General features: G+C 37.7%; 1 protein-coding gene across 1 annotated transcript in view; it reads left to right on the forward strand.

Moving 5' to 3' along the window:
• The window catches only part of C1H1orf185 (chromosome 1 C1orf185 homolog), a 35,644-nt gene extending 12,997 nt beyond the window's left edge, over positions 1-22,647 (forward strand). The window contains exons 4-5 of the mRNA XM_069575861.1: positions 20,616-20,652; positions 22,253-22,647. Of these exons, the coding sequence (XP_069431962.1) occupies positions 20,616-20,652; positions 22,253-22,647 (432 nt within the window). The remainder of the gene's footprint in view (positions 1-20,615; positions 20,653-22,252) is intronic.
• The last annotated feature ends 1,224 nt before the right edge of the window (positions 22,648-23,871 follow it).

A 23,871-nucleotide genomic window follows, 5' to 3' on the forward strand; every position in this document is an offset into this window, starting at 1 on the left:
ATCCTAGAAAAGGTTCCATGTCCACTTGAGAAAAAGGTGAAGTTCATTGTTTTGACATGAAATGTCCTATAGATATCAATTAGGTCTAACTGATCCATTGTATCATTTAAAGTTTGTGTTTCCTTGCTAATTTTCTGTTTAATTGATCTATCCAGAGGTGTGAGTGGGGTATTACAGTCTCCCACTATTATTGTGTTACTCTTAGTTTCCCCTTTCACACTTGTTAGCATTTGCCTTACATATTGCAGTGCTCCTATATTGGGTGCATATATATTAATAATTGTTAATCTTCTTCTTGGATTGATCCTTTAATCACTATGTAGTGTCCTTCTTTGTCTCTCTTTACAGCTTTTATTTCAAAGTCTATTTTATTTGATATGAGTATTGATACTCTTGTTTTCTTTTGGTCTCCATTTGCATGAAATATCTTTTTCCAGCCCTTTACTTTCAGTCTGTATGTGTCCCTTGGTTTGAGGTGGGTCTCTTGTAGACAGCATATATAAGGATCTCGTTTTGGTGTCCATTCAGCCAATCATTGTCTTTTGGTTGGGGCATTCAACCGATTTACATTTAAGGTAATTATTGATAAGTATGATCTTGTTGCCATTTGCTTTGTTGTCTTGGGTTCAAGTTTATACACCTTTTCTGTATTTCCAATTTAGAGAAGATCATTTAGCATTTGCTGGAGAGCTGGTTTGGTGGTGCTGAATTCCCCTCAGCTTTTGTTTATCTGTAAATCTTTTGAGATTATTGCTATTTCTCCCAGCAATCTTGATTCCAGCTTGTGTTTCTTCCAGCCCAGCGTTTCTCATGATGTACTCTGCATAGAAGTTAAATAAGCAGGGTGACAATATACAGCCTTGACATACTCCTTTTCCTATTTGGAACCAGTCTGTTGTTCCATGTCCACTTCTAACTGTTGCTTCCTGACCTGCATACAGATTTCTCAAGAGGCAGGTCAGGTGGTCTGGTATTCCCATCTCTTTCAGAATTTTCCACAGTTTATTATGATCCACACAGTCAAAGGCTTTGGCATAGTCAAGAAAGCAGAAATAGATGTTTTTCTGGAACTCTCTTGCTTTTTCCATGATCCAGCGGATGTTGGCAATTTGATCTCTGGTTCCTCTGCCTTCTCTAAAACTAGCTTGAACATCAGGAAGTTCAAGGTTCACATATTGCTGAAGCCTGGCTTGGAGAATTTTGAGCATTACTTTACTACCATGTGAGATGAGTGCAATTGTGCAGTAGTTTGAGCATTCTTTGGCATTGCCTTTCTTTGGAATTGGAATGAAAACTGACCTTTTCCAGTCCTGTGGCCACTGGTGAGTTTTCCAAATTTGCTGGCATATTGAGTGCCGTACTTTCACAGCATCATCTTTCAGGATTTGAAATAGCTCAATAGGAATTCCATCACCTCCATTAGGTTTGTTCGTAGTGATGCTTTCCAAGGCCCACTTGACTTCACATTCCAGGATGTCTGGCCCTAGATGAGTGATCATACCATCGTGATTATCTGGGTCATGAAGATCTTTTCTGTACAGTTCTTCTATGTATTCTTGCCACCTCTTCTTAATATCTTCTGCTTCTGTTACGTCCATACCATTTCTGTCCTTTATCGAGGAGATCTCTAGTCTTTCCCATTCTGTTGTTTTCCTCTATTTCTTTGCATTTATCACTGAAGAAAGCTTTCTTATCTCTTCTTGCTATTCTTTGGAACTCTGCATCCAGATGCTTATATCTTTCTTTTTCTCCTTTGCTTTTCACCTCTCTTCTTTTCACAGCTATTTGTAAGGCCTCCCCAGACAGCCATTTTGCTTTTTTGCATTTCTTTTCCATGGGGATGGTCTTGATCTCTGTCTCCTGTACAATATCACGAACCTCTGTCCATAGTTCATCACGCACTCTATCTATCAGATCTAGGCCCTTAAATCTATTTCTCACTTCCACTGTATAATCATAAGGAATTTGATTTAGCTCATACCTGAGTGGTCTAGCGGTTTTGCATTCTTTCTGGAGTTATTTCTCCACTGATCTCCAGTAGCGTATTGGGCACCTACTGACCTGGGGAGTTCCTCTTTCAGTGTCCTATCATTTTGCCTTTTCATACTGTTCATGGGGTTCTCAAGGCAAGAATACTGAAGTGGTTTGCTATTCCCTTCTCCAGTGGACCACATTCTGTCAGACCTCTCCAGCAGGACCTGCCCGTCTTGGGTTGCCCCGCAGGCACGGCTTAGTTTCATTGAGTTAGACAAGGCTGTGGTTCTAGTGTGATTAGATTGACTAGTTTTCTGTGAGTGTGGCTTCAGTGTGTCTGCCCTCTGATGCTCTCTTGCAACACCTACCATCTTACTTGGGTTTCTCTTACCTTGGGCATGGGGTATCTCTTCACGGCTGCTCCAGCAAATTGCAGCGGCTGCTCCTTACCTTGGATGAAGGGTTCTCCTCACCGCTGCCCATCCTGACCTTCAACGTGGGATAGCTTAAAAGCTTTTTGATGAAAGTGAAAGTGGGGAGTGAAAAAGTTGGCTTAAAGCTCAACATTCAGAAAACGAAGATCATGGCTCTGGTCCCATCACTTCATGGAAAATAGATGGGGAAACAGTGGAAACAGTGTCAGACTTTATTTTGGGGGGCTCCAAAATCACTGCAGATGGTGACTGCAGCCATGAAATTAAAAGACGCTTACTCCTTGGAAGAAAAGTTATGACCAACCTAGATAGCATATTCAAAAGCAGAGACATTACTTTGCCGACTAAGGTCCGTCTAGTCAAGGCTGTGGTTTTCCCTGTGGTCATGTATGGATGTGAGAGTTGGACTGTGAAGAAGGCTGAGCACCGAAGAATTGATGCTTTTGAACTGTGGTGTTGGAGAAGACTCTTGAGGGTCCCTTGGACTGCAAGGAGATCCAGCCAGTCCATTCTGAAGGAGATCAGCCCTGGGTGTTCTTTGGAAGGAATGCTGCTAAAGCTGAAACTCCAGTACTTTGGCCACCTCATGCGAAGAGTTGACTCAATTGAAAAGACTCTGATGCTGGGAGGGATTGGGGGAAGTAGGAGAAGGGGACGACTGAGGATGAGATGACTGGATGATCACTGACTCGATGGACGTGAGTCTGAGTGAACTCTGGGAGTTGGTGATGGACAGGGAGGCCTGGCGTGCTGCGATTTATGGGGTCTCAAAGAGTCGGACATGACTGAGTGACTGAACTGAACTGAGAGTTTTTGATTTCTCCTTCATATTTTAATGAGATCCTTGCTGGGTACAGAAATCTGGGTTGTAGTCTTTTCTCTGTCATCACTTTAAGTATGTTCTGCCATTCCCTTCTGGCCTGATGGGTTCTATTGAAAGATCAGCTGTTATCCTTATGGGAATCCCCTTGTGTGTTATTTGTTGTTTTTCCCTTGCTGCTGTTAATATTTGGTCTTTGTATTTGAGCTTCATTAATTTGATTAGTATGTTTCTTGGGGTGTTTTGCCTTCAGTTTATCCTGTTTGGGACTTGCTGGGTTTCTTGGACTTGGGTGACTATTTCCTTTGCCATTTTAGGGAATTTTTCAACTGTTATCTCCTCAAGTATTTTCTCATGTCCTTTCTTTCTGTCTTCTTCTTCTGGGACTAATATGATTCAAATGTTGGGGCCTTGTCCCAGAGGTCTCTGAGGTTGTCCTCATTTCTTTTAATTTTTCTTTTTTTTTTCCCACTCTGCTTCATTTATTTCCACCATTCTTTATTCCACCTCACTTATCCTATCTTCTGCCTCAGTTATTACTGTTGGTTCCCTCCAGAGTGTTTTTGATCTCAGTTATTGCATTATTCATTATCTCTTTTTTATTTCTTCTAGGTCCTTGTTAAACATTTCTTGCATCTTCTCAATCCTTGTCTCCAGACTATTTTTTCAATATAAATTTATTTATTTTAATTGGAGGTTAATTACTTTACAATATTGTATTGGTTTTGCCATACATCAACATGAATCTGCCACAGGTATACACGTGTTCCCCATCCTGAACCCCTCTCCCTCCTCTGGGTCATCCCAGTGCACCAGTCCCAAGCATCTAGTATCATGCATCGAGCATGGACTGGCAGTTTGTTTCATGTATGATATTATACATGTCTCAATGCCATTCTCCCAAATCATCCCACCCTCTCCCTCTCCCACAGAATCCAAAAGACTGTTCTATACATCTATGTCTCTTTTGCTGTCTCGCATACAGGGTTATCATTACCATCTTTCTAAATTCCATATATATGCATTAGTATACTATATTGGTGTTTTTCTTTCTGGCTTACTTCACTCTGTATAATCTCCAGACTATTTATCTGTAACTCCATTTTGTTTTCAAGATTTTGGATCATTTTTACTATCATTATTCTGAATTCTTTTTCAGGTTAGCTCCCTATCTCCTCCTCTTTTGTTTGGTTTGGTGGGCATTTATCATGTTGCTTTACCTGCTGAGTATTTCTCTGCCTTTTCATCTTGTTTAGATTGCTGTGGTTGGGGTGGCCTTTCTGTATGCTGGAAGTTTGTGGTTCCTTTTTACTGTGGAGGTTCCTCCCTGTGGGTGGGGTTGGATGAGTGGCTTGTCAAGGTTTTCTGGTTAGGGAAGTTTGTGTCAGTGTTCTGGTGGGTGGTGCTGGATCTCTTCTCTCTGGAGTGCAATGAAGTGTCCAGTAGTGAGTTTTGAGGTGACTGAGTTTGGTGTGACTTTTGGCCATCTGTATTTTAATGAGTAGGGTTATGTTCCTGCATTGTTCAAGAATTAGTTTGGTATGTCTTGCTCTGAAACTTGTTGGCTTTTGGGTGGAGCTTGGTTTCAGTGTAGGTATGGAGGCTTTTGGATGAGTTCTTGTTGATTAATGTTCCCTGGAGTCAGTTTTCTGGTGTTCTCAAGTTTTGGATTTAAGCCTCCTGCCTCTGGCTTTCAGTCTTATTCTTACAGTAGCCTCAAGACTTCTCCATCCATACTGCACCAATGATAAAACATCTTTTGAAGACAATGGGCTGCCTTTCTGGGTGCCTGGTGTCCTCCACCAGCGGTCTCCCCATCCTATTCTTCTGCCATCTTAGGACGCTCCCCACCCCCCACCAAGGCTTCCCACCTTTATGATCTCCACACCAGTCTCCAATCCCATACTCTTAATTTATCCCTCCTCCCTATCCCCTCAACTTTTTCCCTTTGGTAGCCATAAATTTATTTCTATGAGTCTGATTCTGTTTGTGTTTTCACTATTTTATGGTGGTGTTTTGATGAACAAAAAATTCTTTAACTTTTAATGTAAACTAATTTCTCAACCCTTTCCTTTATTATTTATTTCTTTCCCTACTGCAGAGTCATAAAGATACTCTTCTGTATTGTCATCTAAGAGTTTTATAGTTTTGACTACATAGATCTTTAACCAATCTAGAATTTATTTCCGTGTTTGGTATAAATAGCAACCCAATTTCACTTTTTCTCTTATGTTTGCTCAACTGCCTAGAAGCACTTACTAATATTCTTTTGGGATTTTGAGGGAAACTGTAGTGCAATTTTATTTTATTTAATTTTTAATTTTTATTTTTACTTTATTTTACTTTACAATACTGTATTGGTTTTGCCATACATTGTAGTGCAATTTTAGATCAATTTGAGAAAAACTGGTTTTAATATCTTTAAATAAAGCTTTAAAATCTTGCACATCTTATACTAGCTTTTTTTAAAGTTCATTTTTCATTGAAGTATAGTTGAATTACAGTGTTATATTTATTGCTACTGTACATCAAAATGACTCAGTTATACATATGTATGTGTGTGTGTGTGTGTGTGTGTGTGTACACATTCTTTTTCATATTCTTTTCCATTATGGTTTATCACAGGATATTGAGCATAGTTTCTTGTGCTATACAGTAGGACTTTACTGTTTATCCATTCTGTATATACCAGTTTGCACCTGCTAATTCTAAACTCCCAGTCCAATCCTTTCCTGGCCTATACTAGTCTTTATTATTGGAAAACATTTTTTATGTCTTTATGATATGGTTTTTAAGTAAAGTATTTAGGAATGGTTTTCGATTTATAGGAAAGTGACAAAAGTAATACAGTATAGAATAGTCTTGTACTTTACCTATTTCCCCCTGATGTTAAAAATATTTTTGCCATGATATTTTTGTCAAAACTAAGAAACCAATGTGATGGACATGAATTTGAGTAGGCTCTGGGAGTTGGTGATAGACAGGGAAGCCTGGCATGTTGCAGTCCATGGGGTCTCAAGGAGTTTGACATGACTGAGCAACTGAACTGAACTGAACTGAAGAAACCAACATTGATACATCACTAGTAACCAAGCTCCAGACTTTTATTTGGGTTTCACCAGCTTTTACATGAATTTCCTTTTGCTCCTTCAAGACCTCATCCAGGATAACACACTGCATTTGTCTCTAATTTCTTCCACTCTGTGACTATATCTACATCTTTCCTTTTATCTGAGCTTTATAAATTTTCATGTATTTTTTACAGTGTTCCTCAATTTGGATTTATCTGATATTTTTCTCATTATTATACTAGAGTTATGGATTTGGGGGGAAGAATACCACGGAAGTCAAATTTGATATGATTTTTAAAATATTTGTTGATGTATAATTACCTGCAATAGAATGCAAGACCTTAGATTTTCCACTATTATAGGCTCCTCCATCCATGGGATTTTCCAGGCAAGACTATTGGAGTGGGGTGCCATTGCCTTCTCCATTATGCATTTAAACAACACTAAAAACAAGATACAGAATATTTTTATCACCTGAAACAGCTACCATATGTCCCATTCCAGTCAGCTCTTCTAACCATTCCATGCAAGCACTTTCTGATTTTTATCAGCAAAGTTTAGTTTTAATCTATGTCTGGATTTCATGCAAATGGAGTTGTATAATATACACCTTTTACATATGGCTTTCACTTAATACAAATTTTTAGGATTCATCTATGTTAATTTATATGTTAAAACTTTGTTCTTTCTATTGGTAAGTAGTGTTCTATTGTATTTTGGCTACCTGATGCAAAGAGCTGATTCATTGAAAAAGACTCTTAGGCTGGAAAAGATTGAAGGCAAAAGGAGAAAGGGGTGGCAGATGAAGGTTAGATAGCATCACCGACTCAATGGACATGAATTTGAGCAAACTATGGGAGATAGTGAAGGACAGGGGAGCCTGGTGTGCTGCAGTCAATCCATGGGGTCACAAAGAGTTGAACACAACTTAGCGACTGAACAACAATTCCATTGTATGGTTATATAATAACGTGTTAATGTATTCTTAGTGAGGGACATTTGAGTTTTTTTCAGTTTTTGACTAATATGAGTAAGGCTGCTATAAATATTTGTGTACTTTGAGTAGAAACTTTTGGTATTTTTCTTGGAAAAATACCTGGCATGGAATCAGTGGGGCTTGAGTAGTCATATATATATCCTTATAAGAAACTGCCAAACAGCTTCCAAAGTGGTTATAACTTATTTCACTCCCATCAACAATAGCAGATGTTCCAGTTGCTACACATCCTTGTGAACATTTAGTGTTACTAGTGTTTTGTTTTTAATTTTGCCATTTTAGCAGGTGTGGAATGGCATTTCCATGTGCTTTTAATTTATATTTTTCTGATAAGTAAAGATGTTGAGCACTTTTTCATGGGTTCATTAGCCGGTTGCATATTTTTGTGTGTGTGACTTGATAATTTAAGTTTTTGGTCATTTTTAAAGATTGGTTTTATTTGTTTGTTTTTTAAATAATGACTTCTAGGAGTTCTTAATACAATTTGGAATTAGTCTGTTGTAAGATATATATGTTGTGAATGTTGTTTTCCAGATTGTAGCTTATCTGTTCATTTTTATAGTGGTATCAGTTGGTAGGCAGAAATTTTCAATGTTGATTGAGACTGTGATTTTTTCTTTTAAAAGAAATTTGTATCTATCTAATAAATATCTACCTTTCTAAGTTTGCAAAAATAGTCTATATTTGTCTTAGCTGTATAGTGTTGGGTTTTATGTTTAAGTCTGTAAAGTACAGGTCAATTTGCATATCCAGTTGTTCCAGAAAACTTTGTTAAAAAGGCGTTCTTTCCCCATTGAACTGATTAGTCACTTTGAATGAAAATCAGTCTACTGTATATGTATTGGTTTATTTGTTGAACTTTATATTCTTTTTAGAGAACTATTTGTTCTTAAACAATACTCTTCTGTCTTGATTACTGTAGTGTTATGTCATGGAATCAAGTATAGTAAATCCTCCAACTTTGTTTTATTTGTTCAAGAATATTTTGACTACTCTAGGTGTGTTGTTTTTCCATAAAATTTAGAAAGCAGCTTGTTTAGTTCTTTAAAAAGGCCTGCTTGAATTTTTATTGGATTGGCATTGAATCTCTAAGCTTAGGAAGAATGGATATCTTAATATTATTGATTCTTCTAATTTATGAGGATATTATTCTTGTTGACTTCTTTAAAGTTACTAATTTGATTTATTGAGCTCTTCTTTTAGTTTAGTTCATTGTTTTCAGTATAGAAGTCCTTCACATTTGTTTTAATTTATTTGTAAGTATAGGTATTTTTAACATAATTTTATTTATTTTTGGCTGCACTGGGTCTTCATTACTGTGCGGGCTTTTCTCTAGTTGTGGCGAAAGGGATTGCTGTTCATTGTGGTGCATGGGCTTTTCATTGCAGTGGCTTCTCTTGTTGTGGAGCACAGGCTCTAGGACACGTGGGCTTCAGTAGTTGAGACACATAGGCTCAGTAGTTGTGGTTCCTAGGCTGTAGAGCACAGGCTCAATAGTTGTAGTGCACAGGCTTAGTTGCTCTGCAGCATATGAGATCTTCCCAGACAAGGGATCAAACCCATCTCTCCTGATTTGGCAGGTGGATTCTTTACCACTGAGTCACCAGAGAAGCCCTATTTATAGGTATTTTTATGCTATGGTAAGTAGTATTGATTTAAATTTTTTATTTCCCTATTTTTGTTGTTAGTAAATATAAATACAATTGATTTATCTTATTCTGAATTGAAAATCAAAAGTTGCAAAAAAATTACAAAGATGCCCTATATACCCATCACCCACTTGCCCAATGACAACACCTTATATAAGTATACTTCATGAAAAGTATACTTTTAAGTATGCATTATCAAAACCAGGAAATTTAGATTACAGACCTAACTCAAAGCTTACCAATTTTTGTACGTACTTACTCTTTGTTGCTTTTGTATATATTTCTATGACATTTTATCGTATATATAGATTTGTATAACCACCATGACAGTCAACATACAGAACTGTTCCATTGCCATGAAGAAAACTCCTTCATACTAGCCTTTATTGTCACACCCTCCCTCCTTTTCCTTAACCTCTGATTCTGTCCTCCATCTCTCTAATTGCCTCACTTCTAGAATTTTGTATAAATGGAATCCTATAGCTTTATGGCCCTTTGAGCTTGGGTTTTCATCACATAGCATAATACCCTTAAGATCCCTCCATAGCATTGCATGTATCAATATTTTTTCTTTTTTAATTGCTGAGTAGTATAACATTGTGTGGGTATACCATAGTTTGCTTAACCATTTATCCACCGGGGAATATTTTGTTTCCAGTTATGAGGTATCACAAGATAAGCATGCCATGATTGTTTGTGTACCAGCTTTTCTGAAAGCATTAGTTTCAGTTCCTCTAGAATAAATTCCCAGGAATGCAGTTGCTGGATCATGCAGTAAGTGTGTACTTTTTTTTTCTTTTGGCTGTGCTGGGTCTTCATTGCTGTGCATGGGCTTCGTCTAGTTGCAGTGAGCTGAGGGTATTCTCTAGTTACCGTGCATGGGCTTCTCACTGCAGTGGCTTCTCTTTATTGCAGAGCACAAGATGTAGGGCAGGCAGCCTCAGTAGTTGTGGTGCACAGACTTAGCTGCCCTGTGGCACGTGGAATCTTCCCAGACCAGGGATCAAATCCATGTCCCCTGCATTGGCAGGCAGCTTCTCCACCTTTGGACCACCAAGGAAGTCCCAATATGTTTACTTTTAAAAGAAATTCCCAGATTGATTTGCAGATGGTACCATATTACATACCCACCAGTAATGTGTAAGAGAATCAAGTTTCCACATCCTCATTATCATTTGATATTTAGCAGCATTTTAAATGTTACCCATTTAAATTTGTTTGTGTGTGTGCCATTTCTTCAGTCATGTTCAGCTCTTCGCAACCCCATAGAGTATATCCTGCCAGGTTCCTCTGTCCATGGAATTTTCCAGTTAAGAATTCTGGAGTGGGTTGCCATTTCCTCCTCAGGGCATCTTCCTGACCCAGAGATCAAACCCATGTCTCCTGTGTATCCTGCATTACAGATGGATTCTTTACTCACTGAGCGTCAGGGGAAACCCATTTAAATATGTTCAGTGATTTTCATTTTTATTTCTTTAATGGGCAGTGATGTTGAACAGCTTTTCATATTTTTATTTGCCATCATGTATCTTCTTTGATAAAGAGTCTCTTCAGCTTTCTTGTGCATTTTCTAATTGGATTATATTTCTAAGTAATTTAGAGTGTGTATTCTGTATACAAGTCTCTTTTATGAGATACGTGATTTACAAATGTTTTCCCCTAATTCATGATTGTGCTTTTATCTTGTCAAAGAGGAGTTTGCAAAGCATAAGATTTTATTTATCCATTTTCCCTTTTTGCTTTGTTTTTATTGAAGGATGGTTGATTTACAATGCTGTTTCGATTACTGCTATACAGAAAAGTAATTTAGTTATATATATTTGTGTGTGTGTGTGCTCAGTTGCTCTGTACTCTCTGACTCTTTGAGACCGTATGAACTGTATCCTGCCAGGCTTCTCTGTCCATGGAATTTTTCAGGCCAGAATACCAGAGTGGGTTACCATTTCCTACTCCAGGGGATCTTCCCAATCCAGGGATTGAACCCACATCTCTTTCATCTCCTGCATTGGCAGGTGGATTCTTTACTACTGCACCACCTAGGAAGTCATAGCAAAATGATTTAGTTATGCATATATACACATTCTTTTTAATATATTGTTTCCATTGTGGTTTATCATAGTATATTGAATATAGTTCTCTGTGCTATACAAGAAGACCTTGTTGTTCATCTCTTCTATGTATGAAAGCTTACATCTGCTAACCCCAACCTCCCATACCATCCCTCCCTCATAATTCCTCCCCTTTGGCAACCATTAGTCTGTTCCATATGTCTGTGATTATGTTTTGTTTCATAGGTTCATTTGTGTCATATTTTAGATTCCACATAGAAGTAATATCTTATAGTATCTCTCTCTTTCTGACTTGCTTCACTTAGTATGATAATCTCTAGTTGCATCCACATTGTTGCAGATGGTATTATTTCATTATTTTTATGACTGAGTAGTATTCCATTGTATGTATGTACCATGGCATCTTTATCCACTCATCTGTCATTGGACGTTTAAGTTGTTTTCATATTTTGACTGTTGTGAATAGTGCTACTATGAACATAGAGGTGTGTGTACTTTTTTGAACCATAGTTTTGTCTGAATATATGCCCAGGAGTGTGAGTGCTGGATCATATGGTAATTCTGTTTTTAGTTTTTTGAGAAATTTTCTTACTGTTTTCTACAGCGGCTGTACCAACTCACATCCCCACCAACAGTGTAGCGGAGGGTTCCCTTTTCTCCATATCCTCTCCAGCATTTGTTATTGTAGACTTTTTAACGATGGCCTTTCTGATTGGTGTGAGGTGGTACCTCATTGTAGTTGATTTGCATTTCTCTAATATTAGAAATGTTGAGCATCTTTTCATGTGCCTGCTAGCCATCTTCATTTTTTCTTTGGTGAAATGTCTGTTTAGGCCTTCTGCTCATTATTCAGTTGGGTTGTTTGCCTTTTTGTTGTTGAGTTATACATTTTTCATTTTGGATCATGCTTTTAGTGTCATATCCAAGAACTCTTAGCCTAACCCTAGGTCACAAGAATTTGCTTCTAAATTTTCTTCTGAAAGTTTCTTGGCTTTAGGTTGTTTTGTTTTATATTTAACAGCTTTACTGGTATAGTTCACATAATGTATAATTTGCCTTTTTAAAGTGTATACTTCAGAAATTTTTAGATATTCACAGAGTTGTAGAACAGCCTTCACAATCAATTTAGAATACCTTTATCACCTCTAAAAGAAACCCCATACCCTTAGCAATCACTGACTCTCCATTTTCCAACAATCCTCCTAGGGCTAGACAACTACTAGTCTACTTTCTATAGCTACAGATTTGTCTATTCTGGAATTTCTCATAAATATGCAATATATGGTCTCTTGTATCTACCTTTTCATTTGGCAAGTTTTCAAGGTCCATCCTTGTTATTACATATATCAGTATATTATTCTTTTTTCATGGCTGAATGATATTCCATTGTATGACTATACCATATTTTGTTTATCCATTTATCAGTTGAAAGATGTTTGAGTGGTTTATACTAGGTTGGTGAAAATGTACTTGTAGTTTCAGATGTGAATTTTAAATCATTATAACTAGGCTCAAACAGCTCTTTATTAATCAAAATAAGAACCATTAAAATCAACTCATTTTTGCCAATGAGAGATAAGTTTGTTTATTCCTGTCTTGCAAAAATCCATGCTTTGGGATTCAACAAACTTGGAAAGTATTTTCTGCCTCCTGCTGGTTGTGGAAGCATTTTTCCCTGCAAAAAGTTGTCAAGATGCTTGAAGAAGTGGTAATCAGATAGCAAGAGATCAGGTAAATATGACAGATGAGGCAAACCTTTGTAGCCCAATTCGTTCAACTTTTTTGGGGCAGGGGCGGGGCAGGTTGCTGACAGAGAAATCTTTATTAAATCTTTAAAAATGATATTATTCAAGACACACAAAAGGGAAATGAGTGATGAGAAAAGAAGGTACTATTACAAAAGTAGTCCCAGGATATTAGGTTTATCACAAAATTCTTTCCATGAGTTAATTCATCTTTTTCATTTTCGTTTCAAGGAGGATATTTGACCCCTTGGAATTAAGTCTTCTCCTACTTTAACCAAATTACTAGAGCCAATGAATATTCAAGTGAAATCTTATCCAAATTCAGGGCTCCCCTGACCACAGAGGACCCTCTGCCTGAATTATTATTCCTGAAACCCACACAGCTGTCTCTGGAGAACACAGAGTGGAGGCCAAGTTTCTTGCATGAGATGCAGTAAGATTTACAAGGAGGTAGTTGATCCTAGAAAACACACAGCTACTTTTGGAGCAATGGTTGTATGATATGTAGATGGGTGTTATTGTGGAGAAGAATTGGTCGCTTTTTTGGTGACCAGTGCTGGCTGTACTTAGTTCAGTCACTCAGTCGTATCCAACTCTGTGACCCCATGGGCTACAGCACATCAGGCCTCCGTGTCTATCACCAACTCCCGGAGTTTACTCAAACTCATGCCCATTGAGTTAGTGATGCCATCCAGCCATCTGATCCTCTGTTGAACCCTTCTCCCCCTGCCCTCAATCTTTCCCATCATCAGGGTCTTTTCAAATGAGTCAGCTCTTTGCATCAGGTGGCTGAGGTATTGGTGTTTCAACTTCAGCATGTCTTTCCAGTGAATATTCAGGACTGATTTCCTTCAGAATGGACTGGTTCGATCTCCTTGCAGTCCAAGGGACTCTCAAGAGTCTTCTTCAACACCATAGTTCAAAAGCATCAATTCTTCGGCACTCAGCTTTCTTTATCATCCAACTCTCACATCCATACATGCTGCTGCTGCTGCTGCTGCTGCTAAGTCGCTTCAGCCGTGTCCGACTCTGTGCAACCCCATATGTGACTACTGGAAAAACCATAGCTTTGACTAGACAGACCTTTGTTGGCAAAGCAATGTCTCTGCTTTTTAATATGCTGTCTAGGTTGGTCATAACTTTTCTTCCAAGGAGCAAGCGTCTTTTAATTTCATGACTACACACACCATCTGCAGTGATTTTGGAGCCAAAAAAAACTAAAGTCTCTCGCTGTTCCCATTGTTTCCCCATCTATTTGCCATGAAGTGATGGGACCAGATGCCATGATCTTAGTTTTCTGGATGTTGAGTTTTAAGCCAACTTTTTCACTCTCCTCTTTCACTTTCAAGAGGCTCTTTAGTTCTTCTTCACTTTCTGCCATAAGGGTGGTGTCATCTGCATATCTGAGGTTATTGATATTTCTCCTGGCAATCTTGATTCCAGCTTGCACTTCATCCAGCCCAGCGTTTCTCATGATGCACTCTGCATATAAGCTAAACAAGCAGGGTGATAATATACAGCCTTGACGTACTCCTTTTCCTATTTGGAACCAGTCTGTTGTTTCACATCCAGTTCTAACTGTTGCTTCCTGACTGGCATACAGATTTCTCAAGAGGCAGGTCAGGTGGTCTGGTTTTTGCATCTCTTTCAGAACTTTCCACCATTTTTTGTGATCCACAGTCAAAGGTTTTGACATAGTCAATAAAGCAGAAATAGATGTTTTTCTGGAACTCTCTTGCTTTTTTGATGATCCAGCGGATGTTGGCAATTTGATCTCTGGTTCCTCTGCCTTTTCTAAAACCAGCTTGAACATCTGCAAGTTCATGGTTCACATACTATTGAAGCCTGGCTTGGAGAATTTTGAGCATTTGTTTGCTAGCATGTGAGATGAGTGCAATTGTGCGGTAGTTTGAATATTCTTTGGCATTGCCTTTCTGTGAGATTGGAATGAAAGCTGATTTTTCCAGTCCTGCGGCCACTGCTGAGTTTTCCAAATGTACTGACATATTGAGTGCAGCACTTTCACAGCATCATCTTTCAGGATTTGAAATCGCTCAACTGGAATTCCATCACCTCCACTAGCTTTGTTCATAGTGATGCTTCCTAACGCCCACTTGACTTCACATTTCAGGATGTCTGGCTCTAGGTGAGTGATCACACCATCGTAATTATCTAGGTCATGAAGATCTTTTTTATATAGCTCTTCTGTGTATTCTTGCCATGTCTTAATATCTTCTGCTTCTGTTAGGTCCATACCATTTCTGTCCTTTATCGAGCCCATCTTTGCATGAAATGTTTACTTGGTATCTCTAATTTGCTTGAGGAGACCTCTAGTCTTTCCCATTCTATTGTTTTTTTCTATTTCTTTGCATTGATCACTGAGGAAGGCTTTCTTATCTCTCCTTGCTATTCTTTGGAACTCTGCATTCAAATGAGTATATCTTTCCTTTTCTCCTTTGCTTTTTGCTTCTCTTCCTTTCATAGCTATTTATAAGGCCTCCTCAGACAGCCATTTTTGCTTAGCTAAAGAAGATAATTGCAACTTCCTTCAAAAGGTCCCATGCATGTATTGCTACACTCAGTGCCCCTAACTCTGCAGCAGGCCACCACTGACCCACGCCTCCACAAGAGACTCCTAGACTCATGGGCAAGTCTGTGTCAGTCTCTTGTGGGATCACTGCTCCTTTCTCCTGGGTCCTGTTATGCACAAAGTTCTGTTTGTGCCCTCCAAGAGTCTATTTCCCCAGTCCTGTGTAAGTTCTGGCAGCTCTATGGTGGGGTTAATGGCAACCTCCTCTGAGAGGGCTTATGCCATACCCAAGTCTGCTGCACCCAGAGTCCCTGCCTGTGCGGCAGTCTACTGCTGACCCATACCTCCACAGGAGACACTCAAACACAGTTCTGTCTCAGTCTCTGGAGTCTCTGGGTCCTGGTGGGCACAAGGTTTGTATGAGCCCTCTGAGCATCTCTGGCAGGTATGGAGTTTGATTCTAAATGCAATTTCGCCCCTCCTACCATCTTACTGGGGCTTCTCCTTTGCCTTGGACATGGGACATCTCCTCAAAGTTGCTCCACTTTTTTTTGTTCTTGACCAGTGCTGGCTGTAGGCTTTGCAGTTTTCAGTGCATCTAATTGATCTGTCCCTTGGACTGCAAGGAGATCAAACTAGTCAATCCTAAAGGAAATCAGCCCTGAATGTTCATTGGAAGGACTGATGCTAAAGCTGAAACTCCAATAATTTGGCAACCTGATGACTAGAGATCTCCTCAAGCAAATTAGAGATACCAAGGGAACATTTCATGCAAAGATGGGCTCAATAAAGGACAGAAATGGTATGGACCTAACAGAAGCAGAAGATATTAAGAAAAGGTGGCTAGAATACACAGAAGAACTGTACAAAAAAGATCTTCATGACCCAGATAATCATGATGGTGTGATCACTCACCTAGAGCAAGATATCCTGGAATTCAAAGTCAAGTGGGCCTTAGGAAGTATCACTAAGAACAAAGCTAGTGGAGGTAATGGAATTCCAGGTGAGCTATTTCAAATCCTAAAAGATTATGCTGTGAAAGTGCTGCACTCAATATGTCAGCAAATTTGGAAAACTCAGCAGTGGCCACAGGACTAGAAAAGGTCAGTTTTCATTTCAATCTCAAAGAAAGGCAATGCCAAAGAGTGCTCAAACTACTGCACAATTGCACTCATCTCACATGCTAGTAAAGTAAGGCTTCAGCAATATGTAAACCATGAACTTCCAGATGTTCAAGCTGGTCTTAGGAAAAGTGGAGGAACCAGAGATCAAATTGCCAACATTCGCTGGATCATCAAAAAAGCAAGAGAGTTCCAGAAAAACATCTATTTCTGCTTTATTATCAGTATAGATTCATGGATTTCTATTTTATTTAGCAGATTATAATCCATCACTATCATTAATTTATTGCTCAAATTTTCCTAAACTTAACCAGTGAGCCACTTGTTCAAGATTATTCCTCTGTCTTTTTTAAATATCCCCATCATTTTTAGAGTCTTTACTTACTTCTGATCTATAGTATCATTTTTGAAAGAATACTCATTTTACTAATATCTATATATCCTTATATATTTAAATATTTCCTTACTCTTAGAATTTTACGTTATAGACTTTAAAAATGCTAAACTGTGTTGTGAGGAAAATTCTAGTAACTGGGTATTAACATAAATCCAAAATTATTTACCTGGCAGAATAATTTTCTAGAAGAGGATTTGTTAAATTGCCCTCTAGAAGAATTATACCTATTAATATCAGTCAGTTCAGTCACTCAGTCGTATCTGACTCTTTGTGACCCCATAGACAGCAGTGTACCAGGCTTCCCTGTGCATCACCAACTCCTGGAGCTTGCTCAAACTCTTGTCCATCAAGTCAGTGATGCCATCCAGCCATCTCATCCTCTATGATCCCCTTCTCCTTCTGCTTTCAATATTTCCCATCATCAGGGTCTTTTCCAATGAGTTAGTTCTTCACATCAGGTGGCCAAAGTATTGGAGTTTCAGCTTCATCATCAGTCCTTCCAGTGAATATTCAGGACTGATTTCCTTTAGGATGGACTGGTTGGATCTCCTTGCAGTCCAAGGGACTCTTGAGAGACTTCTCCAAAACCACAGCTCAAGAGCATCAGTTCTCCGGTGCTCAGCTTTCTTTATCATCCAACTCTCACATCCATACATGGGAGAAGCCATAGCTTTGACTAGATAGACCTTTGTTGGCAAAGTAATGTCTCTGCTTTTTAATATACTGTCTAGGTTGGTCATAACTTTTCTTAAGGAGCAAGCGTCTTTTAATTTCATAGCTACAGTCACCATCAGCAGTGATTTAGGAGCCCCCAAAGATAAAGTCTGCCACTGTTTCCACCTATTCCCCATCTATTTCCCATCCATTTCCCATGAAGTGATGGGACCAGATGCCATAATCCTAGTTTTCTGAATGTTGAGCTTTAAGCCAACTTTTTCACTCTTTTCTTTCAGTTTCATCAAGAGACTCTTTAGTTCTTCTTCATTTTCTGCCATAAGGGTGATGTCATCTGCATATCTGAGATTATTGATATCTCTCCTGGCAATCTTGATCCCAGCTTGTGCTTCATCCAGCCTGGCATGTCACATGATATACTCTGCATATAAGTTAAATAAGCAGGATGACAGTATATAGCCCTGAGGTACTTCTTTCCCTATTTGGAACCAGTCTTTTGTTCCATGTTCATTTCTAACTGTTGTTTCTTGACCTGCATACAGATTTCTCAGGAGACAGGTAAGGTGGTCTGGTATTTCCATCTCTTTAAGAGTTTTCCATAGTTTATTGTGATCCACACAGTCAAAGCTTTGGCATAGTCAATAAAGCAGAAGCAGATGTTTTTCTGGAACTCTCTTGCTTTTTCGATGATTCAGCAGATGTTGGCAATTTGATCTCTGGTTCCTCTGCCTTTTCTAAATCTAGCTTGAACATCTGGAAGTTCACAGTTCACATATTGCTGAAGCCTGGCTTGGAGAATTTTGAGCATTACTTTACTAGCGTGTGAGATGAATACAATTGTGCAGTAGTTTAAACTTTCTTTAGCATTGTCTTTCTTTGGGATTGAAATGAAAACTGACCTTTTCTAGTCCTGTGGCCACTGTGAGTTTTCCAAATTTGCTGACATATTGAGTGCAACACTTTCACAGCATCATCTTTTAGGATTTGAAATAGCTCAACTGGAATTCTATCACCTCCACTAGCTTTGTTCATAGAGATGCTTCCTAACGCCCACTTGACTTCGCATTCCAGGATATCTGGCTCTAGGTGAGTGATCACACTATTGTGATTATCTCGGTCATGAAGATCTTTTTTGTACAGTTCTTCTATGTATTCTTATCAGCTCTTCTTAATATCTTCTGCTTCTGTTAGGTCCATACAATTTCTGTCCTTTATTGAGCCCATCTTTGTGTGAAATGTTCCCTTGGTATCACTAATTTTTTAAAAGGTATCTCTTGTCTTTCCCATTGTATTGTTTCTTATCTCTCCTTGCTATTCTTTGGAACTCTGCATGCAGATGTGTGTATTTTTTTTTTCTCCTTTGCTTTTCGCTTCTCTTCTTTTCTCAGCTATTTGTAAGGCCCTCTCAGACAACAAATTTGCCTTTTTGCATTTCTTTTTCTTGGGGATGATCTTGAGCCCTGCCTCCTGTACAGTGTCACGAACCTTCATCCATAGTTCTTCAGGCACTCTGTCTATCCGATCTAACCCCTTGAGTCTATTTGTCACTTCCACTGTATAATCATAAGGGATTTGCTTTCAGTCATATGTGAATGGTCTAGTGGTTTATATATTTATATATATACAGCAATATATAAGAATGCCCATTTTGTCATTCCCTAGTTTGGGTAGAATTTTAATATTTCTAGGACCTTACTCTATGGTTCCCATATCAAGAGTATCAGCATTACCTGGGAACCTGTTAGAAATGCAGAATCTCAGACCCCACCCCAGACCCACTGAGTTAGAATCTGTATTATAACAAGTTCCCCCAGGTAGTACATAGGCACATAAAAGTCTGAAAAGCAGTTTCAAATATAATTTATATGTTGTTCAGTCGCTCAGTCATATCCAACTCTTTGCAACCCCTTGGGCTGTAGCCCACCAGACTCCTCTCTCCATGGAAACCTCCAGACAAGAATACTGGAGTGGGTTGCCATTTTCTTCTCCAGGGGATCTTCTCCACCCAGGGATCAAACCCACATATCCTGCATTAGCAGATGGATTCTTTCCCACTGAGCCACCAGGGAAGCCCATGTGTAGACAGGAGCATAGAATAGTCCAGGACTTGATTCCAGAACTTCTTAGATTAAACTGCAGGCCCGTGTGGGAAAATTGACTTGATCCTAGATCCAGGCAAGTTAAGTCAAGCGCCTATACTGACATTTGTATTAATAAAAGGTAACAATGATCAAAAAGTAAAGTAGATTCCAAAAACAGTGCTTATGTGTTATCCTACCTATATGTATATTCCATGTGTGCATGTGTGTATGTGTGTGTGTGTGTGTGTGTGTGTATCTCCTAATCAAGCCTTTTTGGCAAACAAGGCAATGAAGATCAGCACAGAGTACCAACACTGTTCCCCTGTAACATGAGACAGCATTGTCTCTCTGTCTTCACCCACTGCATATCAAACACTCTGTGCATTAGCTCATCATTTATCTAGTAGTCTAAGGAAAAACTGAATCAGATCGCTTATGGAGTGGTTTACAATAGATACTTGTAAACCCTACTGCCCGATAATCTGTTTTAGTGGTCTGATATTGTGTCTAAGAAACAGCATTTTTAATAAACACACTGGGTGATTCTGATGCCCTAAGTTTGAGAACTACTACACCACTACACTTTCCAGAACATATCTGAAATGTATTGTTTGATCAGATGTTCTATTGGCTTCAAAATAGGTCGCAATTTTATAAAAGCTTTCAGCCAGCATTTACTTTTATGTTGTTATCAGTTAATAGGATGAGTAAGTCTAGGAATTGTAATTACTTTTATTGTCATCACTAGTTCTAACCAAGCAACTCTAAGTTAGTGAGAATAGAGAGAAATAATCCTGTTGAACTCTATTTCACCCTTCATTCCCTATCCTGGAGACTGCCTTCTTGAGCCAATTCACATTCTTTTCGGATGATACCTCAACACATTGTCTTTCTTGTCAATATAGTTTGGTGAGATAAATTCATATGATGGAAAAAATATGATTCTATAAAAATTTTATTATGATGTTAACATATATTATCACATAAGTATATATCAAGTAATTATTTTAAAACTATTAATTTTTAAAATACAAATAATATTTTTTATGTAGGAGGAGCAAAGAAAAAAGGAAACAGCATGTATAAAAGGTACTTTTTCTCAACAGTTTATTAGAATAAATCATAATCAACTTTTAGCAATTCACATTTTAAAGAATCAAGAGGCTATCTTAAATATATGCTGAATATCTAAATATTTTTAAAATCATGAAAACTCAAGGGAAATATCTATTTATTAGTGCTATGAATGAGCATTTTTTTTAGAAAACAAAATTTGCAATGCCTATCTTAAAATGTGAAAAAAAATTTTTTTTTGTCTCTTATTTATACCCAAAGGTATCAGAGTCAATGCCATAGAGACATGATGGAGAGTCAAAAGGCATGAGCATTTTGTAACCCTTTAGATACTGACTTAGTACCTCAAAGCCTTACTCTCCTACATAATTTTAGAAATGCTGAATATAGAATGTAATAAGGTATTTAAAACAGCTTTTAAATTAATGTTACATATTTGCATAAAAAATATGTAAAATATCATAAAAGATGTTTTAGGATATTTTGTAAATGCGATATTTTCTAAAACTTAGCAATTTTATTTGCAGCTATACAGCATAAATAATGTAATGGGAGAAGCATGGGACTTACAGTAACACAGATCTAGAACAAAGTCCATTTTGTATCTGATTTTGGTGACTCATTTCTCTGAGTCTTATTCTCAGTAATATCTTTTGTGAAGCAGGGCTAATAACTACCTTGAGTAATAATTGAAAGGATAAATGATATCTGGAAGTATATCAAACTGCTGTACAAATTCTAAGGCATTATATATGAATGTTCATTTAGTTGTTACTTTAATTGGTATAAAGCCAGTTTGATCCCATGGTGGACAAACATTTTGTAATTTAGCTGCTTTGACCCCATGAACTGAAGGCTTCAAGGCTCCTCTGTCCATGGAATTCTCCAGGCAAGAATACTGAAGTGGATAGCCATTCCCTTCTCCAGGGCATCTTCCCCACCCAGGGATCAAACCCAAGTCTCCCATACTGCAGGCAGATTCTTTACCATCTGAGCCACAGGGAAGCCCCAATTTATCTGCTTAAGGAGACATTTTTAAATTTATTTTTTATTTTTTTCTCTTACTTTTCCTTTTTTTAATTGAAAGATAATTGCCTTACAGAATTTTGTTGTTTTCTGTCAAACCTCAACATGAATCAGCCATAGGTGTACAGACATCCCCTCCCTTTTGAACCTCCCTCCCATCTCCCCCCCGCATCCCACCCCTCTAGTTGATACAAAGCCTCTGTTTGAGTTTCCTGAGCCAAAATTTACTTTTAAAATAAGATAATATTTAGCCGTAAATAGTTAAACTATCTGCCATTTCTGATTTTAAGGGACATTCCAGAACTGAGCTTTCTAGCCTGTTTAGAATCTTCTCCTGTTAAGACAAGTTGACTTTATTTAGAATAGATTTTTCTACTCTTGTTTATCATGAAAATATTGCTGATTCCCCATTAAATACTTAACATTGTGTAGATATTGATAGCAACTTAGAATTTTCACTGTTGCATTATTCTGTTCCTAAAAACCGTGAAAAGAGTTTGAACTTTAGAAAGTAACATTATCCTTATATTAAGATGTGTCTCATGAATATGTAATATTCATAGTAAATTTGTTTTGTTTTGTTTTACAGCAAATAATGGTTATTCTAAAGATGATTTCTGCCTTGCAACAAAAAAAGTCATTTGTGACCCCTCAGAGTCTAGCTCGGCAACAAATCCCAGCAGTGTTACCTTAAGCTTATCAACATTACCATCTGATTTTTATTATAGCCAAAGTGTAGAAATAGCTGATGACTGGTATTCTGATGATTCTCAAATGAAAAAGAGCCCTCCGATGCCTTTTCTCGGGGAGCCTCTAATGGAAAAAGTATTTTCATACTTGACAACCATTCCATTAGAACAATGTACTGAAAATGTACTAAATATGACACTTTGTGATGATCAAAAAGATGATAACCTTAAGGAAATATTTACGCGAAGAAATACAGAGGTTGAAATACAGAACCTTCAACATAATACTGAATGACTTTTTTCTTTTGAAACTTTGTGTACCCTGAAATCATGTAAAGTTAAAACTGAATTACCAGCTTCTGAGTCTCTTAACATGTCCATGCTAGTATTATTTCTTTTGTTATTTATCATAGAGTGGTCCTACTTCCCTTTCCAATTATTTGTAGAAACAAAATTACAGGAAGAAGTAGAGTGATATCATAAACATTAAGTTTAACTCCTTGTATCTCATCAAAGGATATAATAAATAATACAAAAGTATTTTAACATATAGGAGAAATACTTTAAGAAATCCTCAGCACAAATACATTTTAAATAAAACATTTGCAGCATTTCTTTATACTTCTGACATTTTCAGTTTTATTTCAGTGTGGGTAAGACTGGACAGAATACTTCCATCAGCTATTCTGATTTTTAAATACATAAATCACCTACCATTTAAATCTTATTATGCCATGATTTTCATAAGCAATATAACTTTGTTCCTCTAGGGGAGCCTGTAACACTGAAGAATACAGAAAATAATTTTCTTTGCCCTATCCTATGTCTGTTTCTCAGAATGACCCTCTGACCCTTACCCCACTATGATGAAGGTATAAGCAGTTATGTTCATAAGCACCTGACTCAAGCTCGGATGAACCAGAATTTCTCTCTAGTCTGAGAAACCCATGGTCAAATTTCAATTTATGGCTCCCATGGATTTTTGACACCTACCCCATAATTAATCTTTTTTTCTTTCTCATAAATACTCTTCATGTAATTAGGCCCTGCTTTTCTTTCTCTTCGGAAAAACAATGAACTTTATCATTACTTTTTGTGCTTAAAACACTCACACTGGGACTGTGCATATCTTCCCAAGAGATAAATCATGTCTATTACAATAAATGAAAGGAAACTTGTCTCAGATATGGTAGTAGTATTATACAGGCCCATCATTTCTCTCTTAGACAGGATATTAAAAAATATTAGAACACCTCTGTCTTTTGAAGCATCTGGTCATATTTGTTGATTAGATTGTGAGAATATCTCTCTATATCTCTCTACATCCATTCCTAAATCAAAATAAGCCATTTCAGTTAGTAGTTTGTAAAGAATCGTAAAAAAAAATGGTCTCTATTTCTTGATTTTCTACCAACTTCTATCTTATTGCCTATCCCAGAGAAGAAAGTCATCTCTAATTTTGGTAAGATTCTAAATCTTCCCTAGAAATTTGGGGTTAGAGACAACAGATTCTAGCCTT

This window comes from Ovis canadensis, chromosome 1, assembly GCF_042477335.2.
Source record: "Ovis canadensis isolate MfBH-ARS-UI-01 breed Bighorn chromosome 1, ARS-UI_OviCan_v2, whole genome shotgun sequence".
In the NCBI taxonomy this organism is placed as follows: Eukaryota; Metazoa; Chordata; class Mammalia; order Artiodactyla; family Bovidae; genus Ovis; species Ovis canadensis.